This window comes from Macrosteles quadrilineatus, unplaced genomic scaffold, assembly GCF_028750875.1.
Source record: "Macrosteles quadrilineatus isolate MER2022 unplaced genomic scaffold, UCM_ALF_1.0 Scaffold_9__3_contigs__length_116548681, whole genome shotgun sequence".
Taxonomy (NCBI): Eukaryota; Metazoa; Arthropoda; class Insecta; order Hemiptera; family Cicadellidae; genus Macrosteles; species Macrosteles quadrilineatus.
In genome coordinates, this window is record NW_026542602.1 from 80,514,287 (window position 1) to 80,542,054 (window position 27,768).

The 27,768-nt window shown below is 32.8% G+C and overlaps 1 protein-coding gene across 2 annotated transcripts; it reads right to left on the reverse strand.

Annotated features, from left to right (window-relative positions):
- Positions 1–69: 69 nt before the first annotated feature.
- LOC129002788 (tyrosine-protein phosphatase non-receptor type 9-like) lies at positions 70–27,768 on the reverse strand. 2 transcript variants are annotated; one of them, XM_054430841.1, is made up of 9 exons: positions 27,713–27,768; positions 19,567–19,701; positions 17,143–17,280; positions 14,407–14,521; positions 8,740–8,935; positions 7,483–7,643; positions 6,705–6,934; positions 5,377–5,584; positions 70–3,716 (listed from the first exon to the last, which is right to left on the reverse strand). In XM_054430841.1, exons 3-9 carry the CDS (start codon positions 17,182–17,184, stop codon positions 3,487–3,489), a joined length of 1,182 nt encoding a protein of 393 aa, XP_054286816.1. In that variant the 5' UTR covers positions 17,185–17,280; positions 19,567–19,701; positions 27,713–27,768; the 3' UTR covers positions 70–3,486. The 2 variants fall into 2 exon arrangements, with proteins under 2 accessions (XP_054286816.1, XP_054286815.1); XM_054430840.1 differs by lacking the exon at positions 27,713–27,768 and adding an exon at positions 25,885–25,961.

Consider the following 27,768-nt stretch of genomic DNA (forward strand, 5'->3'; position numbering starts at 1 on the left):
ACAATTTACGTTTATTAAAGGGCAATAAACATGAAATTGAACTGTGATAGGGTAATAAAAGACAAAAGGTAAATGAAAGTACAGTTTTATGTATATAAAACACCGTCCTTAAATTAATGAAGCTTTATATTACACTGGCAGCACACGTTATATACAACTATAATAAACTGGCCAAGTATACACAGTTCTGGGGTTTAGAAATCAGACAAACCTAACAATTCATTACTTACATCGCTTCAAGATCACTTCTAAAACTACAGTTGAAAGCTTTTTTTAAAATAACTAGCCCTGCGATAAAAAATCTGCCTTTTAGTAAGAAATAGTAATTGATCAAACTCAGTACTTTACAGTAAACAAAAGGTTTATTTACAATGGTGTTCCATTTAAATTGACTATACCTCAATTTCACAATTGGTAAAGAAAGATATTTTACAAAAACTATTTATTAGTATAAGTTGAATTAACTAGATAGAAAATAATTTGTGAAGAAAATGTTAACTCCTAAACTATTCTAGTGCAAGCCTTTTCCTTTTTGTATTCACTCTTTTTTTAAATTTGTATTCACTAATTGCATAATCCTGTCTTTGATAACATAGGAAGTAGTTATAGCACTTTTATAGCTTATAAATCATAGCATCAATGAAATGCCCGATAAGGAATCTTAGATATAAAAATAGAGTTCAAATATATCAAATCAGGCATAGCCCACAAAGGAGTTAATGACACTTAGTGTACAAAAATAATCAGTTTTTGTCCAGTCTCTAGCATTCTTCGTAAAAAGTTAGTTTGCATCACCGTTTTACGTTACAGGACTTAAGTTGGAATAACTCTTTCCTTACTCGCTACTTCACAGAATTGAATGGAAAATGGACAAAATTAAAGAATTAATACCTGGTGTACAATCAAATTAGACACTAACAAATTCCTTGAGTGAGAAAGAGATAGTGAGAAACATGGGCTTAACCATTGAACAACAAACACCACAACAAACCACAAGTCGTACACTTCATCTTACTAAAGAAACTGATTTACTTAATAAGCTGAAAACACATCATTTTCTGTGTCAGGCTTTGACAGTCGATTCCTCAAGGTGGTAGATTCTGGTTTTCAGGTGACTGCCGAAGACATCCAAGACGTTGGCAACTACTTCATCCTTGTCACCTGAATACCAGAATCTACCACCTGTAAATACTTCAATTTACATAAAAAATAAACCCTAGACAAATTCTACAATCAGTATGAAATCTGTAAAAACAAAAATATCACTGACATTAATAAAAAAGTAGTTCGCCAAATACATATACAATTTTAAAGTGATATTTTTTAAAGTAATAATGAATTGAATACCAAATCTTGGTATGATACAACTTCTTTACAGTCTAGATACTAGTCATCAATCTTAACCATTTAATATACAAAAATTGCAGGCCTATACAAAAGTCGGTGTGAATTAACAAACTATTTTAAACAGAAACCTTTCTATATGACACTAAGGGTTTTATCAGACACAAATGGCACTACATTAGTTATGTTCAATAATTATGCTTACTAGTTGATATTTAATTGAAAAACACAAATCTTCATTATACAACTGTTAGGCTTAATCAAAAAAAAAATCATAGTCTTTATTATTTTAAAGAGTTATATGAATTTAGTAATATTCTAAAACATAAAGTATAAGAACAAATGATGAATGAATTATGACTTAGCAATAAAATTCTGTAAACCATACTTAGTTTTAACAACAAAAAACTATGTTGACAGCTTGTCAGGTTTTCTCTGTTAAATCATTTATTCCTATGCCTATTTTAAGAGAGCAGAGTTGCATAAGAAATTCTGCAGCTGTGTTTTAAACATAAAAATCAATGTATAACCTTGTAAAAAACCTAATGTACTGACTGGTATGTTTAAGTCACTTTAAGAAACCTCACCAGTTCTTGTGTAATATCAATATGTCATCATTAATTCAATAACTAAAATTAATTCTATGATTTTAAATGTTGGACACTATGAATGGATTTCTTTGGCATCAGCAAGTTTTGAATTTGCTTATCACATAATCTCAAAATTTCTCAGATTACTAGAACAATCAAACAAAAAATTTCTTTAAAATAAAAAATTACATCTCCTCAAATCAGTTTAACTGAAAGCTTTTGTTTAACAAACCTAAAATCCTTTGAAACAAGAATTTCCCTTATAACAAGTATCCCTTGGAACAACCTTACAGCCCAGCATGAATATCATTTACGCTTAAGAGTTCTTTATGAAGGTTCTGATGTATTTATTAATTAACATAAACTGAAACTCATCCCAGTAATTGTAAAAAAAGAGATTATAATATTAATAAATTAAAATAAATTGACTAATTATTTAAAATAACATATATTAGAAACCTATATACAAAATTATGATTTAAAGCTGGGAAATAATAAAATGACAAGCATAACTTATCCTTAACCCTATAATATATTATTCTTTATAAATTAGTAAAACAAACAATAAATAATAATGTATCACATACATCAATAAGACAAAAACTGTACAAAACCTATGTTGAGAAAATCTTCTACAGTCTGTTTAACTAGTAATGTTAAGTTTTACAAAGACTTCGGTTTATTCAAATTCTCTGCTGTTTTATTTTACATTTAAAAATTCACGTCACTACAATGCTAAATGCCACAACGTATTAGCACATCAGAGACATATCTGAAGCAGGTTTTGCGGCTGTATAAAAATAACACTAACACTGTTGACACACAGTTGAGTTATCATTTCGGAAGGCGTAGTCTGTATTAAAGCTGACAGCCTGTCAAAAATGACAGTTATATGCAGGAGCTCTTTTGAAAAAGGTATACAAAACATACTTATTAACAGCAATTAAAAAAAAAACATTTCATTAGGAACTATGTTAAACATTGAAGAAATTTAAATGTAGTTTTGTAATTACCAAATTTAATTTGGAATACAACACAATTCAAACGTGTGGATCATTTTTTGCTTTTAACACATTAACATTTTTTTGGTTTAAGCAGCAACACATACCTAACACAACCAAGAAAATGTAGCAGCAAAGTTGAATTTTTTAAATTTAATTTTTTTGTTTTAAATTTAATTTCTCAGTATTGTAGGTATTGTGTTATGATGAACCTTGAACCTATAACAATTTTCGATAAATAAAATAATTCTTCTCATCTATTTTTAATCAATTGAATACTTCAAGTACTTTGTCATTATTTAACCTATTATCTACTATCCCTATTTTGTTATAAATATAAAACGAAGATTCTTTCAAAAACTACAGCTTCTTTAAATAGTCCCATGAGACAAAACCATCAATATAAAATCAATCAGTCGATTTGCTTCACATAGCAGGATTAGTTAATTATAATTAGCACGATGAGCGAGTGAACTCACCAATCAACAAACAAGATAATTTGTTACTGTCATATTTAGATAACAAAACTGTAATGTTCCAACTAAAGTGCTTTACTCAGAGTCCTCGCTGTGGCCGTTGTCGAAGGCTGACAGGTCAGGCTGTGAGATGAGTCCTTTACTGAGTGCGTACTCTATGAGCGCTAGGTGACAGAAGATGTACTGGTCTGGCATCTGTATGGAGAACGCTCTCTGAGACCTTATCCGCTCCACGGCTCCCCGCACGTCCACCGTCCCTGTCTCCTCCAGTCGTGAGATACAGATGTCTAGAGTACAGAATGTACCTGCGCAACAGCAGGGCAAAATATTAGTATTCTGTTGAATAAAGTTGCATGTGTGTGTGCTAAATAAAAAAAAAAAAATACCAGCTGAAATTTTGTCACTCCCTAAAACCTACTTTGTTGATTTGTTGGTAACTATTGGAAAACGTTCTTAAAAACAAGTATTGTTACATGTTATTTAAGGGTTATTGGAAACAATTTTCAACAGTAGTTCCATTGACCATTACTAAAACAGGTGATTCACAACGCTTTGAGATCTAGAAACTTCTAGCCTATCTTGAGGTAGGGTATCATAATTAGATTTTCAAGCTAGATACAAAGGTCACCGACCAGCCACAAAACTACAGGTATAAGAATCTTAATTTGTGTAAGAAATTGTAAATTGTATAAACGTGATATTGTGTATGTTAATGATGGTCTCAAAATGTTACACTACTATGAGAAAGGGAATTTCCTAAATTCAAGAGTAGAATCTAAAGTAGATTCCTACTATATTAAAGACAGTGCACATATTTTAAAAACAAAAATACTAATTCAATCACATAATAGCAGTTAGCGTAGCGATTGCGGGAAGATAGTGTTAATGACACGAGTAGAAAATTTCGGCTACTTAAAAAAAAACGGTCGTAGGTAAAATTTTATACATTCTCCTCCCTCCACTGCAATAGACGAGCGTCCGTTGTTGTTAACACAGACAACAATCCTGAGGGCATATGAGTAAATAATAGCATAGCTCAGTCTGCTTCTTGACTTGCCTGTGGCAATGTACTCGTTCATAGTTGATAGATCTATCTCTTTCTGTGATCGTTTGCGTTTCTGTTTTTGAATTGATTTGTGTAAACCATGTTTGTGTGTTATAATTTATTCCAAAAACACCTTAACAAATGGATACTGTTAGCGAATTTCCCTATAGGGAAGTAGCTATTACCGTAGGTGGCATGGAAAGACCTAGGCCAGGGACCGATTAACTTTTTTTATTTTGATGTCCCCAGAGGCCAAAAACACGATTAGTTCAAAATTTTTATATATGTATATATGAAAATCTTAGTGATTAGGGCTACTATTTTTATATAAAAATACATTATTAAAACACTAAGTACCCTTTTTAAAACTCATTTTAATGAACAACGACTAGTTTCAACAGTAATGCCATAGCCATGTTGTTTAATCTTAACAAATACAATAAACATGTTTGTTAAATAAATAAATAAAAATCATCAGACTTCATAGATTTTGATGAATTTAGATTTCTTCTCTTTTAAATGGTGTGTATACTATTTATCTTTCTTAATTTAACTAAACTGCAGGATTTTTCCAAATATTATATTAGGATTCTTAATGTTTATTGTGTAAGGTAAATTTTCTGGGTGTTGTTTATAGTTCTTGTATATGTAAAGATAGAAACAACATGACATGACTATGGCATTATTGTTGAAACTAGTCGTTCAATAAAATGAGTTTTAATAAAAAGGGTACTTAGTTTTTATAATGTATATAGAGTTATATATGTGTCGTGAACGCGATAACTTGAGTAATTTTTTTGCGGCGGGGGTATTTTAGTCTAATGATGGGTTTTGAATAACCTTCCAGACACATGTAGCAAGATCTACAGGTTCAGATACCAAGGATTGTTGTATGTGTTTAACCAGTGATTAACACTCACCAGTGCGGCCGATTCCTGCACTGCAGTGTACGATGATGGGTGGTCCGCGCGGATGTCCCGCCCACGTATCTCCCAGTGCTGCCAACATTGATGCCTGACACAGTCTCACTCGCTGCAGGAAGTCCAACATGGCCATGGCTGACAGCGGCACTCCGTAGTCCGGCCACGAGATGAACTGATAGTGGCTCACATCTCGGCTCTCCTCCGTCTGCAATGCAGATGACAATACAATGAGATGCAATAAATAGTTGCTGCTTTATTAATCAAAAATAGGATCCCTCACTTTGGGACACTACATTTTATCTTATGAGCTCTGTACTTTGATTGACTTGCCATTTTTCAATATAAAATGTGAAAAAAAGAGAAAAAAATATATCCACAAACCAGGTATAACTCGGAAATCCTAGTATATCAAACTTATTTCATACAGCAACAGTTTAATTAAAACAAGTTATCTACACTGTACCCCATTACTTATTGAATTCAACAAAAAGTTCAGATCATTTTTTGTGTTCATTATCTCATATACGAGGGTTGTCTGTAAGTTTGTCTCCAAATAGCTACCCCTAAAATAAAATAAGGTAGTTTAAATCAGCGCCGTGTCCTTTACTTCATACACTGGTACTAGCCAGTTCAGGCCCATAAGCGATGGCTATTCTCTCGTCTCAAAAGCCAATTACAATGTTAGATCAAATTACTGCTCCTTCCAAGTATAAATCATGTTTTGTGATTAAGTTTCCATGAGAAGAACGTCAACTATACAAGACTAAAATTGTCTTGATTCCTTTTTCTTTTTATATTTATCTGGTTCTATATAATTTTGATTGATTTGTTTTGAAAATTTATAATCTAATTTAAATTATTAGCACTTGTAGCTCTATAAATATGCATATTAAAGTAGAAATGCAAATGTATCACATCATAACAATCTATTTTTAACATTGGCAGATCACATAAATTCCCTTAATTCTTTAAGTGAACATACAATCAATTAATAGTACTTTCTTGACATTTGACTTCCAATTCCAACTAAGTAATCAAAGTTCAAACCCAAACACTTTTGTTGGTACTCTTTCTCTAGAGTAGTGTTATTAACTTTACTTTATTGATCATTGTCAATTTTTTGAGGTGGTCCCTTTTCATACTAATGAGGTTGGCCCTCCAATCATCTAAGCCACACATTTAGTTAGCTTAATGTGTATTGCACACTCACCGGGATGAAGAACAACCTCAGAGTACATAAACACCTGTCAATGTTCTGGCCAAAGAGTTGTTGCAGATAAAATATTTACATGTGTTATTTTTAGCTACAAAGTTTAGTAGTTTACCTGTGTGTTATGCAGCAGCAGTGAGCTGATGACATAGTCAGGGTGTTGCTCGATGGCCTGAGTGGTGACAGTGAAGTTGCCGTGTGTGGCAGTGCCTCCCTCCTCCTCTGCCCAGTACTGCGCACACTTACACCTCCCTCTCTCCATCACTCTTGTAGTCATCACCACGACCAGCGTCTGCTGCTCCCACACCATCCGCCAGAAGTCCCCAGTCGTCTTGGGCAGTGGTCCTGGTAACAGATAACACAACCATGAGCGAAAATATTACAAAAGGTAGACTGTAAAAATTACGGTTCAAAAGTCATTGTAACTTAAGTTATTTTCCCATAAAAACTCATAAAATAACGGGAAATCAGAATTTTTTAAATAAAGCCAGTTCTGATTAAAATTAGTATGTTTTTGTCCTTATAATTCTAAACAAAATGTAACCCACATTTCTTACTGTAAAAATTATGGTTTAAAAGGTATTGCAACTTTTGCAATTTTTCCTATAAATGTCATAGTTAGGGCCTACTCCCATCGCTTACTTAAATGCGGTTGTTGACAAGCGAATAGGAGAAAGTATGTGTCAGATTGCTGATACTGTTTATTTTAAATTCCCACAACGGTGTCCTTCCCAAAAAATTTAGTTAAATGTTACTTAAAGGATAATTTAAAATTAGTAACAGCTACTACTACACACCAATGTTGTTACAATGTTTGGCAAACACCATTCTAGAATTAGGTGTTACACCATCAAACCTCCCCTAATCTGTCTTAAGTAGAATGAAACACTTGCCTTGTGTGGAGATGAAGGCATTCTTCTGCTTGTACCCGTCTACAAAGTTAGCATTGATGTAATCAGTCGTGGGGTCACTGTCAATCTGAGACAGCAGCACTCTACTGTGGTCATAACATAAAACATCTGTGTACCTGTTCTTGGGCTGGTTGGCACGTAACCTACAACACAACATTAGCATCTATCAATATACTTCACCAATTTTTTTTTCCTAAGGTTGCTAGGCACAAGCCCGGGATTGTTTTTCACATTACTTCAGGCTAGACCTAGGGGTTGCGGCATTATCACTTAGATAAAATCCATTGGTGATTTGGTGGGATTTGAACCCGGTACTTCAGGAACCGAAGTCCCACGCTCTAACCAACTAGACCAGCTCACTCCCCCAATATACTTCACCATGGAGTGAATGTAAGTAAAAAATGTGCAAGAGGGAGTAATGAATTATAGGGCTCTTACAAAAGTGCAGAAGTTAGGCGTCAGGCATCCTTAGGTATTTTTTTTAGATAAATAAAAATGTATAAAACCTTGTTTGCCAACAAGCAGGATTTAAATATAGAATTTACTGTTGGACTAATGCACATGTCTCATATAATCAGGCAATTTCTCACAGTAACAGTCTAACAATGTTGTTAATGTGTAGGTCATTAGGTGAGACCAATATTGGAGGGATACATAACATCGTTCCCCAGCCAATAGACAGCCCTATAGGTTGAAAAATCTTGCGCAAGTCAGATCTGGTTTGCAACTCAAGAGGAGAGCACCTGTCTGTGGGGTTCTTCATGAGTTACACAATGTTAGGTATTACATTACTTAGTTGGCCTACGCACCCTTGTTGTGTGTGGTGAGTCCACCAAAAATGTCTTATGGGACAGTTGAGTGATTAAAGTGCTCGCTCTCATATATAGAAGTAGCTGGTTCAATCCCACATATAATCATAACTTAAATTTGGACCAAATGTCCTTTGTCATTGGGCTAACAATTATTGAAGAAATCTAACAAAAGGTCAATGTTAAATTGTTACAAGAATTGGGTTTGGACCATTCCCAACAACTAAAAATGTATAAACAATTCTACTGCTGCAAATGAAAACAAATTATGAAGGAAGAATTTTAAGTTTTGAGTCCAAATATAAAAAACATTAAAAGGGCATTAAACAATACAAAATAAAATAAATGAGAAAGAAAATAGGCATATCCTAATGGAATTGGTCAAATTCTTACTGGGGCTAAAAGCTTTTCATCTATATGTTTAACTCACTTTGCGTGGTTGAAAGTTCCGTCTGGAGGTCTGGCCTTGATCTCCTGGTACTCGGCGATCAGCCCACTCCTGCCTTTTGTCTGAACAGTTTGTACGAACTGCTCGATCGAGAGGCCTTGTGCGTCACAATGAAGCGAGTCATCGTCCGAGAACCCAGAACTGGCGGAACTGGGTGGAGGCAACGGCGAGACAGCGCCTGCAACAACAATAAACTATAAGTGAAGCTGTGTATACAAATGTAAATAAAATCATATAAATTCATTATTCAAGTTTAATTCAAGTTTTGTTGGTTACACCGTTTATAACTTAACCCTTCGCGGACAGGTGTCGGATATATCCGCATATGGGTTGTTATGTTTCGGACGGGAGACGGATATATCCGCCTTATGTTCAGACGGCCTGGTTGTTGTTTTTGCAGTACCCAGATGTCTCGGGCTACCACGGCCGCCCTTTCTTGCGCTGCCCCGACCCCCACGATGTTAAACGCGCACCACAACGTTGACTTTGTTGTCGCTAAAAGCTACAGTTGTTGTCTGTCTAGCATGAAATAGTGATAACTTATTGTTCTTTATTTATTGCCTTTCTTTGTCAAGACCATACTTTTAAAAACGCGGCGCGGCGGATATACCCGACGTTTTTCTGATTATACCCACCATTTATTTTGTGCATAAAAACAAGTAAAAAATTATTTAGATAATATGAGATGTTCGATTGTGTTTATTTAATGTAAACAGGTATAAAAAACACAAATATCTAAAACTAATTTGTTTATTTGTTTTATTTTTGCTCGTCCTAGACCATAAAAGTCGCCCCTCCAGGAAGGGTTAACTATTGAACCTAATTAAAATTCACAGGATTTCTCCTTATATCATTTAACACATAGGAATTACTTTTTTTGGTTCTCAAATCTTTAAGGGATGCGACCTTTCATAGGTTAATAGTTATATCTTAAAGCTGAGTGTATTTTTTTATTAATATTTATTCTGCAATTGGAAAATACAAGCCAGGTTTTAAGCACCTGCTGTTCCTGATTCTTTTATTGCACGGCATACTACAAAGTTTATCTTCTCCTTATACCTACATACTTCTCTGCTACCCCTCCCGTCTTACTCTTGGTGAAAACGGAGGAGTGGGCTAAATGGTTTTATCTTATATTTTAGTTACACTTGTAATGTTTTTTGCTTCGTAGGTTATTTTTGACGTTATTCATGACGATGGCTTCAAAACCGCGAAGGTTAGTGGTTTCTATCAAAGAATAAGTTGAATCCTTGTGAAGGTTTGCCACCAGAGAAACTTTTATCTATTTAATACGTTTTACCATATTTAAAATGGGGTTATAAGCATATTTTCCTCGTTATCACACCCATTGGCTTATCTGGACTTACTGCAACCGGTTTAAGTAGAATGATATACAGTATAACAGTCCCTAACAAAAGTGTATGCAATTAGTACAAGATTGCAAACTAAAAATAGCTGGGGATGGCTACAATTTTGTGATTCAGAACCCAATTGTTACTCAGCTTTTATCCTAATTATTAACTGTCACAAGACAAAGCTACCAAGTACAGAATTTAATGTTTTAAACTCTGTGTTATATAACTGGCTTAACATCCCGAAGCCACAATTTACAACTGACCTTTGGCTCGGAAGCTATTAGTGCTGAAATTGTAAAGCAACAAAAACTGTGTAACAGAACTAGTTTAATTATATAAAAACTGTGACTAATTTGACTAATGAATGGTGCTTTATACTTAAGAGGCAAAATTTAAAGATGGGGAGATAATAATCTAAAATTTTTAAGTAAAGTTAAGTCCATCCAAGTAGAGCATAACTATTACTTTATATTAATTATTGTTTTAACAACTTTTAGTTATAATATTTTATTACAATAGCAACAATTCCAACTTGACCTGAACCTGGAAAAGGTGTTACCCTGATGTCAGGAACAGTTTTTTTTAATCAATAGTCTCCTTGCTTTTGCAGAACACATTAAATTCAGCAAACATTAGAAGAAGTCTTAAAATGTAAGTTTGTAAAGGTCGTAATTATGTTTATTGCAAAGTTTTGCTATTATTGGGATCATTTAAGTTCACAGCGGGGTTCTAACAGTATGTACTGCATATTAGCATTATAGAAGCCAAATATTTTTTAGGCGTAACATATTTGGAGTTGTACCTTTTTGAGATGGATTCTTTGGATTATGTTTGTTCATACCTATTTTGTGTGTGTGGTGTGTATAACTCAAATAAATTTATATTGTCGAATGTTTCCATGGCAGGCTGAATGAAATGTAATTTACAAAACAACAAACATAAACAATGAGATATTTGATCAAAATTAACTTTCCGAATTTCTGCCTGAAATTTTGCAAATAGTTGCCAAGCACAGAAATAACCATTCATAATAGTAAAATTACTTTTAGCATAAAACTGAGATCACCAAGTTGAAATTAGAAATATAAAATAATTGGGAAAGTTATAATTTTCATAAAAAAAAACCTGCCCTGACAAATAATTTTATTTCAGACTTTAGACCAATGAAAGAAAAAACATAAAACCTAATTTGAATTAAGTTAAGAGATTTATATGTAGTTTGCATAGATGTAACATAAAAAATAATAAAAATTTAGAATCTTTAACTGAAACAGATGTTGAGTAAAGCAAAACCAAAGCTAACCATGAGAACAAAAATTGTTTACTCACATACAATCAATTTAATACAAAACAATACTGTTACCATTATAGTTGACAAGTTGGTAAAAGTTGAAGAAAAACCCGATGAATAAAAAAGTAACAGTGAGAATGAGGCAATAACGTAAACGAGCCATGATAACAGGCCACTGTACTGATTACAACCGGTGATAACAAATGACGAAATGACGTGCGCCTGCAAGTGAGACTTGAGAATGATATTTGTATTGGCAATTTGTCAAGTATCGGTCGATTTATGAAAAATACATTACACTTCTTGTATTGTCCCATGGATTTAAGCTTAAAACTAAAATTACATACCCAAATCATACTGTTGACATTTTAAAACTTTCTTAGAAAACAAGTCCCAAAAAGACTTCTTCTTCTTAGTCGGGCTAAGTCGCGCATTCCCCTTCAAGGTCAATACATTTGCCGCTTTACTCATATATTTCTTTTACGGATACTACATTTGTTTATTTTATGTTTGCCACTAAGGAAAATAGAATTGTAGTTGAACTGAGATGCACATTATTAAATGAAATAACAAAGTCAACTCAAAATGAAGCTTTGATAAGACAACAAACAATTAACCTTGAACTATCACTGAAACTTTTCTGTAGTAAAAACACAGGCACAAACACGACAAAGCCAAAAACCCACACTATTGGAGGAGAAACTGTCACAGGGAATGGCTGCAAGAGGTAGATAACTTATCATTTGCTTATCACCAGCTCATTCTGTGATATTTGCTGATAGTGAGGATATTGGTTTGACAATTATCATTGATAAGGCAATAACTACATCATTTCCCAATGATCCTTCATGATTCACCGGCAACATAAATGTTGATTCATGACCAGTAGTTTTATTCCAGCCCTTGATGACACTAGAAAAATAAGTAAATGGTGTGTTGCTTATCTGTCACAACTATTGTTGAGACTGAAAAACGTTAATAAAACAGTTAAAATTTGTAAAATGTGTAAATTAAAATGTATTAGTAATTTTGATATTTTGAGTTTGACTAAGACAAAAAGAGCATATATGGCTGGATTTCGAACTTTAAAAGAACCTTTCAATGATTTAATTTTTTTTAAAAGTTTGTTACTGCAATTGCCCCCTTTGATTAATGTATTTTCACCACACTAAAATGTTTTTAGCCGTTTTACAAACGTTTATTGGAGGCCGAAAACTTCGTATTGCTGTCTATGCCAGCTGTCGTCGTAATTTGGGGACCGAGCAGGTTTTTACATTCCTAGGGCCGAAATTCAGTGTTGCTTTAATTTCTTAATACATTAATGCATATTAAATACATAATCCATAGCATTGCAATAAAGTTGTTTTATTGTCACCACTCCCTAGCAACTATTTATTAATATTTTTGCTGATTCCCCAAATTTCTTAACATAACCATAAGTTGTAGCTGTGTTGACTGTTAGTGCGCATTATTATTGTGGTGAATTGTGGTAGGCCTAATAGTGTGGTGAAAAATAGAGTACCACCGACCGAAATGGTTTTGCAGCTCTCTATCGTTACAAGTTATCGACTTCGTCTCGAACTTAAAAACTATCTCGAGCCAGCAAAACCTCATTTTTGGCCCTAGGGACAAAATATACAAAAAGCGCCTTGTGTTATTTTTGGAATGATTTTGGAGTGACTTGTTTTGACTATGTTTACAGTAGCAAAACATGTCTCACACTGCTTACACTTAACAAAACTTCTCATCATTTGCAATGTCAAAATAAAAAATTAAAACAATTAAAGCAACATTTACATGCAAAGAATTCATTAAATAAGAACGCCTTCAAAAAAGGAAACGCAACAGCAACACGCTTCTGTATTGCATTGATTTTCTGCAGAAGTTTTTTGTATATGGATACTGGATTCCCACATGAATCAAAGTTTTTTGACCACCACTGAATCGAATCGCGATTTGATGCATGGAATAGAAAAATGCATCACACACCCCTAAAAAATATATTAACTGACAGTGGCACTGAAAGATTTTCTTAACAGAGAGCAACCATTAGGCTTGGTAGTAGCAGAGACTGCAAGTGTGACTAAATGTTAAAGATACACTTGAAACGTGCTACATTTTAATTTTTTTTTTACCTATAGGCAAATAAAATTAATATAGACTGTCAAAAGAAGGTTCCGGTGCCCACCGCTAGGATTTCCGTGTAGTTACGGCGCACTCCGCTGCATGCGACCAGCAGACGCTGCATTGATGTGCGCCGTAACTACACGGCAAACCTAGCGGTGGACGACATAACTTATGCTAACCGCAGCACAGCTGACGGTATATATTTATTCTATTTGTCTATGGTTCTATGTTTGATATATTGCTTAAACCTCAACTGGCCAACACAATGGACTACAGGTATGTACACTGATCTAAATACAGTGAAGTACTCTTAACTGTTACAGCATAAGTCAAATGGACAAGTCACTGGTGGCCACAGTGATAAGACAATGCAGACGTTATCAGCCCAAGACACTACAACTAACTGACCTACTATGTTTAGTCTCAATAAAGCAGTTATTTAATTCCATTAATTCATTTCATTGAAACTTGAAGAAGTTGCAAAATTCATGTTTCTGGCGCCTGGACCATATTGTTAGAACAATAATAAGTTTTACATCAGTCCGATAAACCATTAATATTGCTCAGTTGCTTACATGTTTCATTGAGAAGAAATTTCAAAAGATTGCACCTCGTCAAAAACAAAATTAAAACTAACACAACACGAACATAAAAACAGTGTGAACAAACAATCATTTAGATAGAGCTCATAATACTAAATTAGTTGGGCATGGCCCTCGGTTGGAAAAAACCCATTGGTAGCAGACTTAAAGTGTAAATGTTGTCTTCGCAACAAAACGTTTAAGCTACTAAATAAACTTAATCGTTGGACTATTTGACGGAGGTATATAGGCTTTAAAACCCATTATTGTCTTGAAGAAGTGAGTTGTAGCTTACCACTGTGGTTGGATCCTCGCTGCCACGAGTTGTTGGTTTGTGCTGTTATCTCCAATTCTTCCTCGTCCTCCTCAGACACGACTGGTGATCCACTGTTGACATCTCCGCTCTCTCCCTGCAACATAACCACACACTCATTGTAACCCACTGTCACAAGACACACACAAGTAGGTGCCTTCTGTAACTATGATATCGTGGAAATTGTGGGGGGAAATGCCAACAATTTTTTTGGGTTGAGTTCCACAGAGAATGTATGTAATTGGATAAAATGTTCAAATCAAATCATCAAATCATGTTTATTAGCACATAAACGTACAGAGGTTTTAGATAAATGCACAGGTGCTTCGTCATTCTTCTTATAGTCTAATATTATATAATGTCCTTTTTTACAATGTATTTATTAATAATAAAGAAAATAGTTTTTTAACATTTGAGGAACTCTTTAAATAGACTAGTCAAAAGGTTTAATAAAAAAGATAACGTCAAGCTTAAAACTAAATAAAAAGATTTATAGAATTTAATTATAAATAAAACATAAAAAATGTACAAAACATGTAATTTTAGTCAATAACAAGGTCTTCTTTAAAATTTCACAACAAAAACGATATATATATAAAATATGTAACATTTAAAAATCAACCAGATTAACACGGAGAAGGAACTTTTTACCCTATAAAATATTATGGAAGTAACAGGACCTGCTTATAACATTTGAGAGTCATTTAGAAAATCGTCAACTTTATAATAGGCCTTTCTGATCAAAATACTCTTAATGTTATCTGCAAATTGTGCTGGACTCATTGCTGTGTTTTTTAAGTGATTTGGAAGTTTATTGAACAATTTAATTCCCATGTAATGAATACTTCTTTCTAAAGATGTCGTAGAATGATGAGGGTTCATCTATATAAATAAAATTAGAGTTTTGTCTGTACATTGCTTAGAATAATGAACTTTTTGGTTATTTTTACATTTCATAGGTCAGAGAAACCGAATCAAACCTTATCTCAATTTCTGTCTGTCTGTCTGTCTGTCTGTCTGTCTGTCTATCTGTCATTCTCTTGGTAACGCTAAAATACGCACTTTATTACAACTACTCCTCAATAACTATAGCACTGTCCCGCCTGAAACTTATTTTCCAAATACTATACATATATGAGATGGTTTTAGACATATTTCATCGAATATGAGACAGTTAGATATTTAACAGTAAACCCTTGAAAATCAAGTTTTTGTCGATTTTTGACGTGGAATTTCTGGAAGCCCATGTTAACCTTATGAGAAATGAAATTATTGAATCTTAACAGCTGTTTCAATTAAACAAGTTGGTTCTGTTCTGTGATGTTCAATAGCATTAAAGTTACAAGGATTACCAACAGGGTGCAGCACTAGCACTATTATTTCTTTTACATTTATGACAACAGCTAATTTGCAACCTGGAGGCGAGTGAGCGTAGCGAACGAGCTAACCTGAAGGCAAGTGAGCGTAGCGAACGAGCTAACCTGAAGGAAAGTGAGCGCAGCGAACGAGCTCCAACATACAGGTGAGTGAGCGTAGCGAACGAACTTCAATAAAAAAGATAACGTCAAGCTTAAAACTAAATAAAAAGATTTATAGAATTTAATTATAAATAAAACATAAAAAATGTACAAAACATGTAATTTTAGTCAATAACAAGGTCTTCTTTAAAATTTCACAACAAAAACGATATATATATAAAATATGTAACATTTAAAAATCAACCAGATTAACACGGAGAAGGAACTTTTTACCCTATAAAATATTATGGAAGTAACAGGACCTGCTTATAACATTTGAGAGTCATTTAGAAAATCGTCAACTTTATAATAGGCCTTTCTGATCAAAATACTCTTAATGTTATCTGCAAATTGTGCTGGACTCATTGCTGTGTTTTTTAAGTGATTTGGAAGTTTATTGAACAATTTAATTCCCATGTAATGAATACTTCTTTCTAAAGATGTCGTAGAATGATGAGGGTTCATTTGTTATAAATATCATAAATCAAAAATATCATTTCGGATAACTATATTCGGTAAAATATTCACACTATATATTATAGATAAGTATTAAATATGAACATTTTAAGACATAGGGTCTATTCAAGAAGACTCTTTCACACTGCCCTACAGTGGTTAGGTTAGTTTAGTTCAGTTTGGCCTTTGACTGTTGATTCAACTTCAATAACCAATCTGGCTCAGTTAAGCTTAAGATTTGACCAGTTTGACCTTTGTAGTACAATTACTGATAACGGAGAAGGGGTTGGTGTTACATATTTCCAGCAAGTCCAGTCTGCCTCCGTACCGGTTTATAGTAGACCTACTTTAAATGATAAATGTGTTTTGTGTGTTATGTATTTTGTGTATTTACTTAAATGTTTTTTGACGACTCTATAATGGATGAAACATTCTTGTTAGGAGATCACCTGACGATGCCTGAATAGGCGAAACACGTAGTGAATTTGACTACAACATCTGAACGGTAGACATAAAGTTGTCTTATTTTTGAATAATTAAACAGTTAAGGGACTACATCATGAATTCTGAATCTTACTGATGGGATGATATCAGAATAGTCGATACTCAAAACGTCGTTCCTTTGTACAGTATTGGATAACAATCCTTGCAAGACCAGGAGCAATTGTTGACTATGCTACTCAGATTTGCTACTGTGAAAGAAAAAAAACATCCAATACTACCAAAGCTGTATAGTTGTGCGTACCTGGGCGTTGGTCAGACCGTTGATCTGGCAGTGATTGGCCATGGATTTGTGACAATGCAGCAGCCAATCATGATGTGCCACTTCCAGCGTACCCCCCAGCCGCTTGGGCAGAGAGTCTCGTGGTATGTGAAGGGACAGCTGTAACAGACAAGTCCTCAATCACTTTAAACAACAAGTAGGCATTCAAATCTGTCTTTTCCTCTGTTTCTTTGAGTGCAAATTGTCAAGTCCGTGCTACATAACATGCAGAGTTATTCTACCTAATGCCTTGATTTAGGCATCAGTGGTGGCGATAGATTTGAGTTCTCCTTAAAAATGTTTTGTAAAACCCACTACATACTATGCTTAATTCTGTAGCATGCACAATGAGCCATTAAATAAAAACTCTATTGAAAAAGAGTAAATGATCAAAATCTAACTAAACATAGGCCAATTAGGTTTTACAGTGATGTACCACTCAATTTGCTTGAGGTATGTATTGAATGGTATTTACTCAGGGGAGGTATAGAAGAGGCTACGATGACAGCTGTGGGCTTCTTATTAGCTGAGGGAACGCCATTACCGTAACAAAACGGACAATAGCCATCGGCCTCGGTGGTCTAATGGTTAGCGTACTGGGCTGATATACTGTAGGTCCTGGGTTTGAATCCCGCTAGTAGCATTAACTTTTTGTCCAAGATGTTTTTATTATCAGCAAGTTTGGTTGGTTTGGTTCGGTTATTACAGTTTAATTTTATTATTAAGTCATTATAAAATTTTAATTGAGCAACTTCTAGTTTTATTTAATAAACAGAATTATTTTTCCGATTACTAAACTTTTGTTATATTATTTCTTTATCAGCAAATTTGGTTAGTTCGGTTAGGTTATGATAGTTTAATTTTATAATTAAAAAATAATAAAATTGAATTTGAGGCATTTATAATTTTATTTTATGAACAGAACTATTTTTGCGATTAGTAAACCTTCATTGCCAAAGTGCTCTCTACTACAGCGCTGTTCACGCACGGAGGAATTTAGAACTAAATGCCTCATTCGTACCTCCCCTAGGTCAGACCCAACAAAACACAAATAAAACTTTGCAGCGTTTATTGCAAACGTGTATTGGTCAGCTACTACACATCAAACATATAGCCTACGGTGCACTTGAAAGGTGATTGCTTATAAATTGCCACCAGAACATTATGCCTGACAATCTATACAGACTCCGTACACAGTTTTGCCGAATTGAGGGAAATAAACCATTCATTTCCCTCCATCAGAGATGCAGTTTGTGAAATAGAAGTTAGAGGACAAGTCAAAGATCGTCTGCCAGTTGTAGACTTATACCCTGGATGTACAAAAACAAAATTGTACCGTGTACCATCAGACTGTTGAAAATAATTAATTTGAGGAAGTAACAGTCTCTAGACTCACAGTTTACCTTGATCTTGTTCAGTTATGTACGCTTGTACAAATGTGATTTGCAGGAGTCATCTTCGGATATTTCTCCAGTAATAACAGGTAGTTCTGGGTTTTATTAATAACTACTGTGCACTATATCTCTACATTGCACGTTAAATAATACTAAGGACTAAGGAGTCAATCAATCAACCATTACAAGTACTAATTATTCCAAGTTTTTCTCCTTAACATGCAATAAAATCGCTGGTTCTTTCTAGCTAACCAATCTCTTCCAACAATCTGGTTCTTTAAAAAAAAAAAACTATGGTAATACTTTGATATCTCTTTCTAATCAGTCTTAATTATTGAGGAACTGCTTTACAACCAAGGTGGATTTGTTTCCCAACAATATAACAGGCTTTCCTTAATTAACTTTTCAGTACTTTCCTGTTAAAGGGAACATTCATTATTATGGATGATTTTTTTTCTTGATATATCGATATTAACAAATTGAAACATATCAGCTGACAACTACGATAAATATTGTTCAGTATCAACAAACAATAATGAAATGAAACTGTTCTAAAAAAAATAACCTAACATAACTAACCAAACTTGCTGTGTAACATTCCATGTTTAGCTTGCCTTTTCTGTTATCAAAAGGAATTTTTAAATAGTACAGCAAGTTTGGTTGGTTATGTTAGGTTAGCTTAGAACAGTTTCATTTCTTAATCCATATAATAGACTATTTTAGCCTAAACAAGATCAGTTGTCAATATGCAATGGATCGTTAAACAAAAATATCGATATATCGAAAAAAAATCATCGATAATAATGAATGTTCCCTTTACCAGAAAAGTACCAACTTTTCTTATATTTAAAATATTTTTTTTACATTTTATGGTGTTGCTTTCCATGCTACATTATGGATTTTTACATCTAATCATCACTTTTGACTTCTTAGTTATCAATCTACTAATTTATCACTGACTACTTAATGTATCCTTAAGGTACACTACATTGTCAGCAAGGTAAGTACATACCTGAGGAACACTGACGGTGTATACTCTATCTCGCAGCTTTTCCCGTACAAACAGTCGCAATATTTTAAACGGAGCTCTAAACCACAGAGGGGCAGTCACTATAAGCACCTTCTTGAGCTTGGCTGGGTAACCTCCCTGCAACATAGAGGTTGGAAATCAGTGAAATAATAAAAATCTTCTCACCACCTTCACAAGTTTTACATAGGAATACCAGACAGAGAGAGATATACCCAAGTCATTCTGCAACATAAATAATGCTGCTAGGTTTGTTTTATATGAAAACCTAATTATTACACTGGAGTCAATTTTTTTCACGGAACCTCCTTCAAGAAGAGTTAAAGTTGAGTTCAAACAAAATGTTGATAAAGCTGAAACCCAGCCTAAGATTTTTTTATTGGCACAAATTCCTTTAAATAAATGGATATTTGTTGAACTACTTTATTCCAAAGTTAACTGTCTATAAATATTTACATATTGAATATATTACTAATAGTAATAATTTGTGTAAATAAAGAGATTTTTTACTTTGGATTAAACAATCAGAATGTTTTTCAAAATGCAAACAAATAAGTTTAAATAGCACAATTAATAGAGCCCCAGTTACTTCACCGAAAAATTCTGTAAAATTTATCATAGATTATCTATCATCACTGTATAAGCTGAAAAGAATTTCCATATTTATGCCCAGTTAACACTTGAGGGCATTCGTGCAGTAACTGATATTTTCTTTTAATTTTTGTCTCACTTATTTCACAATTATTAGAAAATAGAAAGATATATCTATAAATTACAGCTTGTCCTGTGGTATTTTGATTGTATAGTAAAGCGCACACCAAACAAGTTTCAGATTTACGATAGGAGAAAAGTCTACTGGCAGTTTGAAAAGTCAACTGTTCTAGAAAACTACAAACACTTTGAAGTTACTATAAAGTGTTAAGCAGAAAGATATAATTGTTAAGTATGCACAACTGTATATGGTCAGATGGTTGTTCACACCTTAAAGTTCAAATTATTACTTCATTTTATCCAGAAAAATGTATAAAGGAAACAATTTCAATATTACACTTATAGAATGTGGCAACCAGAATCACAACCAACCAGCTGGGAAGGATTGGCAAAGATATTATTTAGGCAAAACATATTCCAGTTGAGAAGCCATCTGGAATGATTCCAAGGCTTGTTCCGCTACATTAGTCAAATCAATAATACACCAGTGTTCTAAATCTAAGTAACTTTTCAGATGACAAAAACTTATGAATTTTCATTAATATTTTTACTTTTTACTGAATTAGAATGATTAAAACTCACATAAAATATAATATATGTATATAGCCTATGGTAAAATTATATAAACATGTAACCACTATACAACATAATTTTGTGATTACCTACATTACTAATACAGTACTATAAAATCAAATCAAAATAGCATTTATTCCGCCAAAATATTTACAAATTACATCATGTTAGTCCCATACAAAAATGTTTACAATATTGTTTGGTTTTTTAATAATATAAAAATCGAATATAAACATAAAAATATAAAATAGCTTTTTAAACTAGCGACATATCTTCCACAAAGAAGGAATACCTCTGTGTGTGGAAGAGAGTCGTATTATATATATTTATAAATTTTTTTAAACTAAGTGAGGAAGGAAAAAAGTTATTTTAAAAGAAAAAAATGATTTTGGAATAATAGATACGCTGGAGGACTTAATGGTAAGTGAATGTAATACTATATTAGACAATTAGTAGACCCTTCCCCCCTCCCAACACCCAATCACCCACCCCCAAAAGGATAACCTATCTACTTCCCAATTCACACATACAAGACCACATATATACACACACACAAAAAATATAAATATAATATATAAATTGATTAAATATTGAAGTTGACACACCTTGAGGAATTTTGGCGAAGATGAGTGAAGGATGAATGTTAAATGAATAATATTAATAATATTTTTATATGTAAATTATCAATGAAATACTAATATAACATTTTTACACAATTTATTAACTTCTGTGATTTAATAACAGATTATTTTAAATGCATACAACTGTCTGGATACTTTTTATTTATTTAAATATAAATAACTATATTTTTTGTATATCTATATTTATAATAAATGATTATAATATATACCTACAGTAAACTTATATGTATATATTTAAATCATCCTTCATATTTGGGTTCAAAATGCACCTAGATGACATCCCCATCTCAATTGGTAATAGAAAAAGCTACTACTCTTTAATACACTTTAAATAATTAGATATAAATAGTGTATAATTCAGAATATAATTTACTGCATATTAATAAACTAGTACAGTTCTTCCCAACATCTGACCAACATGATAAACAAATTAGATATATAAATTTTACACATCTTATAATGTCGTTGATCTAAAACATTAAAAAAAAAATATTTGAACACATAAGCAGAGAGCAGCTTAATGTTAAAGTTAGTGAGATGAAGTTACCTTGGCAACAAGGGAAAATCAATACACTCTGACAGCTGTAGCTTCTATTATCTACTGACGGAGACTCAACACTTGCGACTACCAAAACTACTACACAGGGTCACAAGTAGCCATGTCAAAGGAGAAAAATACACAAAAGTTATCAATCAGTAAATGTCAAGTTGTTTTTAATTTTGCCAATAAGGAAATATTTTAGTAAAAATATAATCAGACAAATGAAAATTTTTCTTAGTCTGGAGGTTGGCTGCAGTGCGGGTATTTATATAAATTCATATGTTTTATATGTTTAGAATGCAATTATTTCTTCAGACTCTTGACCAAACAAGTATTTGACAAAAATCAAAAGAGTAAATAGCCTCCTGAAAAGGTAAGCTAAATATAGGCTACTTCCTTTCAAATAATTACTAAAACACTATTATAACATGCATGCTTGGAAAAAACTACACAGAAATATTCAAACTGTGCCATTTTTACTTGCGATTTGTTTGTTAAAATAATAGCATATGCTTTGATTAAACTTACATTTCCTTGTTTCATAAACCTTCAGTCATTTCTACCATATTGAATAAATATTAAACCTAATAAAATACCACAACAAAAAATTCTGCTATATAGTTTGATTTGCTTACTAAACTCTACAAATATACCACGAGTTTATAGGACAAAGAACACGTAAATAAAACAAAGACGAAATAGCAAAGTCGGAAAAAGAAAATTCTTGACGGTCCGATGCACAGTTCATCGGACATTAGTGGTTATTTCCGTTGCAGGAGTTGGCAACATGTGTTTCAATGTGTCAATGTGAGTTGAGTGCCAGGTTTTATGGTGCATCACAACAATAAAGTGCTCAAACAGGCTGTGTTTACTACAATTTAACTAAACAAACAGAATTTAACAATGTTTAGAGACTAAACAACAACAGCGTTTGAAGTTCACCTGCATTAGCTTTCGATTGGTTGTAAAAGTGTGAGCGTATTAGCATTGACAAGGTGACACTGATCGTTAGTGTTGAAGAATGTTTGTTTCTATTATTTTAGGGTGAATTTCAAGATTTGTGCTTTACTGTTTAGTTATAGCCTATAACTAGGGTACTGTTTTTGATTAGATCGTTATTTGGCTAAACGAGGTTTTAAATTACGGAAATTTTGTGAAACAAAATCTTGTAAACTAAACAGGACCTCTACAGTGCACCAGACATTGACAATACAATTTTCTTCAGCTGATCCATGATGATGAGAAATCTACTATGGGAGTACGTTTTATCTATGAAATTGACAATTGGTTACTGAAGTAGAAATCTCATCCATATGGACCAGCTGTCGCAAATTTTTTATTCATCACAGAATGCGCTAGTGTCTAAAATTCCATTTTCTACCTCATTTTTTCTTGCTGACCAAGTTGAAGGGTCATAACAGTTGCTATAGCTCACAATTCATCAAAGTGTGGTCAATAAATATTTTATGTACATTAATGATAAATAGTTAGAGTGAATTAACATAATATTAATTTTGAGTAACCATGAGTTGAAGCAAGTTACGATCAAACCAGGTAAAAACAAATAAAATATCAAGATATATTGTTTATTATATGTTTATGAATTGAAGTTTTTATGTTCCTTAACATTTTTTGTTTAATTTATATTAAACTCACATGTGCAAAATATCACTCAAAATAACTACATATTTGTAAAATTCTTTCCAGTTTGTTCCACTTACAGTTATCTGACCATTAAAACTCAGACTATAAATAAGAATGTACAGTAGTTTGACTTTTAGTTCAAGTTTTAAAACTCATGAATAGTTTATAAGGGTGTCTTTGAAAGCAAGAGAAGATTGCTAGTAAAATATTTATGATTTTGGAAGATGAGTTGGCATAGATCGAGGTTGAGTTACAGTATGAAAGGAAAATAGTTCCAGTTACAATTAAAATTCCTTAGGACATGAAGGGCCAATAGTGTCCATTTTAACACAAGTTGCAGTTTGATCAGGAATAATATATTTAACAATTAGTAGTATTTTATTTTATTATTGTGAATTTTAGAAATTATAAGAAAACAAACACAGTATTCCTTTAAGTTTAAAGAACTATGTAAATGAGACGAGATGAATAAAAAATATAAACCTACAGTACTACTTTTTGTCTTATTATAAAACAATAGTGCTAAACAAAAATAAAATTTTCAGACATTAATTTTTTATCTTTATGTAGGCCTACGTTACAATTATTGCCATTAGAAGAACACAACTTATTAATTAAAAAACAAAATTAAAAAATAAATATGAATTACAAAAGAATGATGTACAAAACGTAATTGCAAGTAACAGCATTAACCATCGAGAAAGTTGGAGGGTTGAAAGAGAAACCCAAACTTAATCCTTTTAGTTAATCCAATATTACTTGCCACTTTGAATGGTTTACCAAAGTAATCGCCTTTAATCCATTCCCTGGGTGGTTTTCAAGAGAATCTAATATAATTAAATTTAATCCTTTACTGTCGGCTAATGCCAACTGTATTTCAGATTTGACATCATTGTTCAACTGGATGAATTCAGCACCAGTGATGATTGTTAAATGTTAACCAATCAATTGGCATGATGATGACGATAGCACTTATTTTAAATTATGTGCTATGGTACTAGTTAAGAGTAACTAACAAGAAAAAATGTATTTTTAAGAATCCTTAAGGGTAAGAACTAACTAAGCAGCCATAAATAAATAATTTTGACGGAGAGACACCCCAAAAACTAAGGTTGCCTTACGTATAAAAACTAATTTACAATACAATTCAGTTGTACTTAATTTGTTGGTTTGTAATTTCTGCAAAATCAGATTTAAATAAACTTTTATCCTAAAAATAATTAACAAACTTTGAATGAATACAGCGTAGGCAAATACCTAAAATACTTCCAAGTCCATGGATTTGCTCTCATGTAAGATTTTTTTATCATACTTGACTACAAGAGCTACATGAACTAAATTAACTACAGACAAAATAAAACAACATGTGATAAGTAATATGAATACTTATGGCTTGGGCTCTATTAGAGCAACAAAAAAAAAGTACCTGGATTTATAGAAATCAAGCACTATCTAAAAACCCTTCTGACAAGTTGGGTACAATTAATTGTAGTACAAATAATAGACCCACAACTGGTTTTCTAGACAAAAAAATCCAAGTAAACATTGTTATGCAAGGTGTTTAAAACTGTTCATTGCAGGTAAAATTGTTAAGTAAATGAAATAGCTCAAAACTGCCTAAAGAATACAGGTAACAGTTAAAATATTATTTTACTAACATAATAATGTATATAAATTATACTTAATGCAAGTGCTAGTAGCTGGCAGTGTTTTATGACTTTAAAACTGTGTATTTTCTATAATTTTATTGATGATAACAGTTTAAATATTGGTTAAATTTAAGTCAGTGTTTAAAACTAAAATTATTAAGAAAGTGTTTATAGAAAACATGTAAGTAAGTAGGCCTACCTAATTGTGTAAAATATTGAATACCCTATGGCTCTTAGATTTTAAAATATGGTGTTCTACCATACTAATAGTAAAGTTTGACACTTTTCAGGCCATTGAAATAAATTTAATTAAGATTTCATTATGACATTAACATTTAAAACAAACTTTAATTCCTAACAGCACTATTATTTTGCCATCATTGCATCAACCCAAGAACGGAAGTCACATTATTTTCAATGTCCCCAAAAATAAAAATCCATACCATTGGAGACTGGAGAGTATAACCTATATCCATTTACAACACCAACCCAGAACTTACAAAAACCTTTTAACAGTCATGCGAAATATGGACAAAATACGTACCCAATCGGGCAATTCAGGGGTGAGGGAGTCATATCTGAAAATAAATGAAAAAATGCACGACCGAGATCAGACGGCGGGGGTGTCGAGACGATAGACAAGACTGCAACCCCAATGAGGCCAAGCTAGCGTCGCGTCACAGGTCAGGCGCGTGCGCAGCTACCCCAATCTAATCAATGTGGCGAGGGGAACAGGGGTGCAAATGTACCATAACACGCACGATAATCTCCCATGCGTACCGTACCGCAACACTTACGAGTGCCATAATTGTGAGAAAAACACGATTATTTACTTTTGAGAGACGGTGACTCAGTCCGTAGCAGCGACGGACTGTTCAAAGCAGTAATTCGTAAATTTGCGACTGTTTCCGAACCGATAACGGCCAGTTCATTCATGTAGTGTATCGGTTCCGTGCTTTGATTGAGAAGTTAATTGCGGTCGTCAGAGGCCTTTCGAACTGCAAAGCCTACAAATTCGTGGTAAAACGGAATGCCAACCTCCGTACAAAAACACTATATGTACGACAATTTTGCAATGCACGAGAATTGATGGATACTCTGTTTCATATTGAATTATGTTATTTACGAGATTTCCACTGTGGTTGACATATCATGTATTTGAGTACAACAATTTCTGAGAACGATTGTCAGTAATGTGTGACACAGATAGTGACAATAATTAACCAAAGCGTGTTGCCAACGCCATAACTTTAAGTGGAAATCCTGCGTAATCCAAATTGAGCTTTCAAAGTTGTGTACGATTATACATATTGTGATGATACAATAAAATAAGAAATGTATTGGAAACACTTCATTATTAAGAACACTATTTTAATTAGGATTTTGCGTTAATAAACGTCATTAAATTCAACAGTTAGTTTCGCAGTTATGAATTAATAATTTAATAGTAGACCTATATTGTATTCATACGTTTTATAAGAATAAATATTATCTCAAAACGCCACCAGTTAAAAAATCCTTTGTATTGGCTATTTTATACCACTACGTTAATTTTTTTCAGGAACTTCACTTTCAAACAATTTTGACTCAGTAATTTCCTTTACTGTAGACATGTTTAGTAGTTACAGTATACTGATTTGGAATTACAGTAAATATAACTCAATGTAAAGCAAAATAAAAATAATAAAGTTTTACAAAGTGAATCTAAAAAGTGAAGCCTACTTTAGAGATTTTTTATGTCCAGATTTTGTAATTATTCATCATTGGCCTGATTTTAAATATTTTGAGAAGTAAAAATGTGTAAAGTAATGAACATCTCGATGCATTTCAAGGCCTCAAGACTCATAAGGAATTATTGGTTTTAACCAGATACTCAAATTAATTAGTTAAAATTAGCTGTGAAGCAGTTTAAAACAAAACTCAATTGCAAATTGTTGTCAAAGTAAATGCTGTACTGTATAAATATTGCAGCCATCATTTTTCTTGCCAAGAAGGCCAATCAATAGTTACTTCTCTTAGCCATATCATCTTTGAATGGCCATGAGGACAATGCCCTAGTTAGATCAATATTGAAACTAGAATTCACTAGTGATCTTGAGAACATAAATTATGTGTCAAAATAATGTAGAGACAATTTTGTAACATAATAAATTGAAACTGCATTGTCAATTAAAAACTAATCCATTAATTGTTTATGAAAAACTAGCTTTTTTATTTACCTACTAGCATGCATTCAATTAAATCAAATATTACTGTTAAAATAATGAAACATAGTAAACTTGACAAGAAAACTACATAATTTGGAACTGCTCTAAAGCAGTAAACATAATTAATTAAATATGGCGATTTGTTTTAATGAACACTAAACTTACATTGACTGTTTGATATCCGATCAGGTATATTTACACAAACACTTCTGAGAAGTAGG

What these genes read in the sequence shown, in the direction of transcription:
- LOC129002788 (XM_054430841.1), bottom strand. Translation starts at nt 17,184, where the DNA reads ATGGCCAATCACTGCCAGATCAACGGTCTGACCAACGCCCAG. An exon ending in GCGAGGATCCAACCACAGTG is followed by an intron (nt 8,936 to 14,406) that starts GTAAGCTACAAC and finishes TTGTTGTTGCAG; the next exon opens with GCGCTGTCTCGCCGTTGCCT. An exon ending in TGCTGCTGCATAACACACAG is followed by an intron (nt 5,585 to 6,704) that starts GTAAACTACTAA and finishes TCTGCATTGCAG; the next exon opens with ACGGAGGAGAGCCGAGATGT.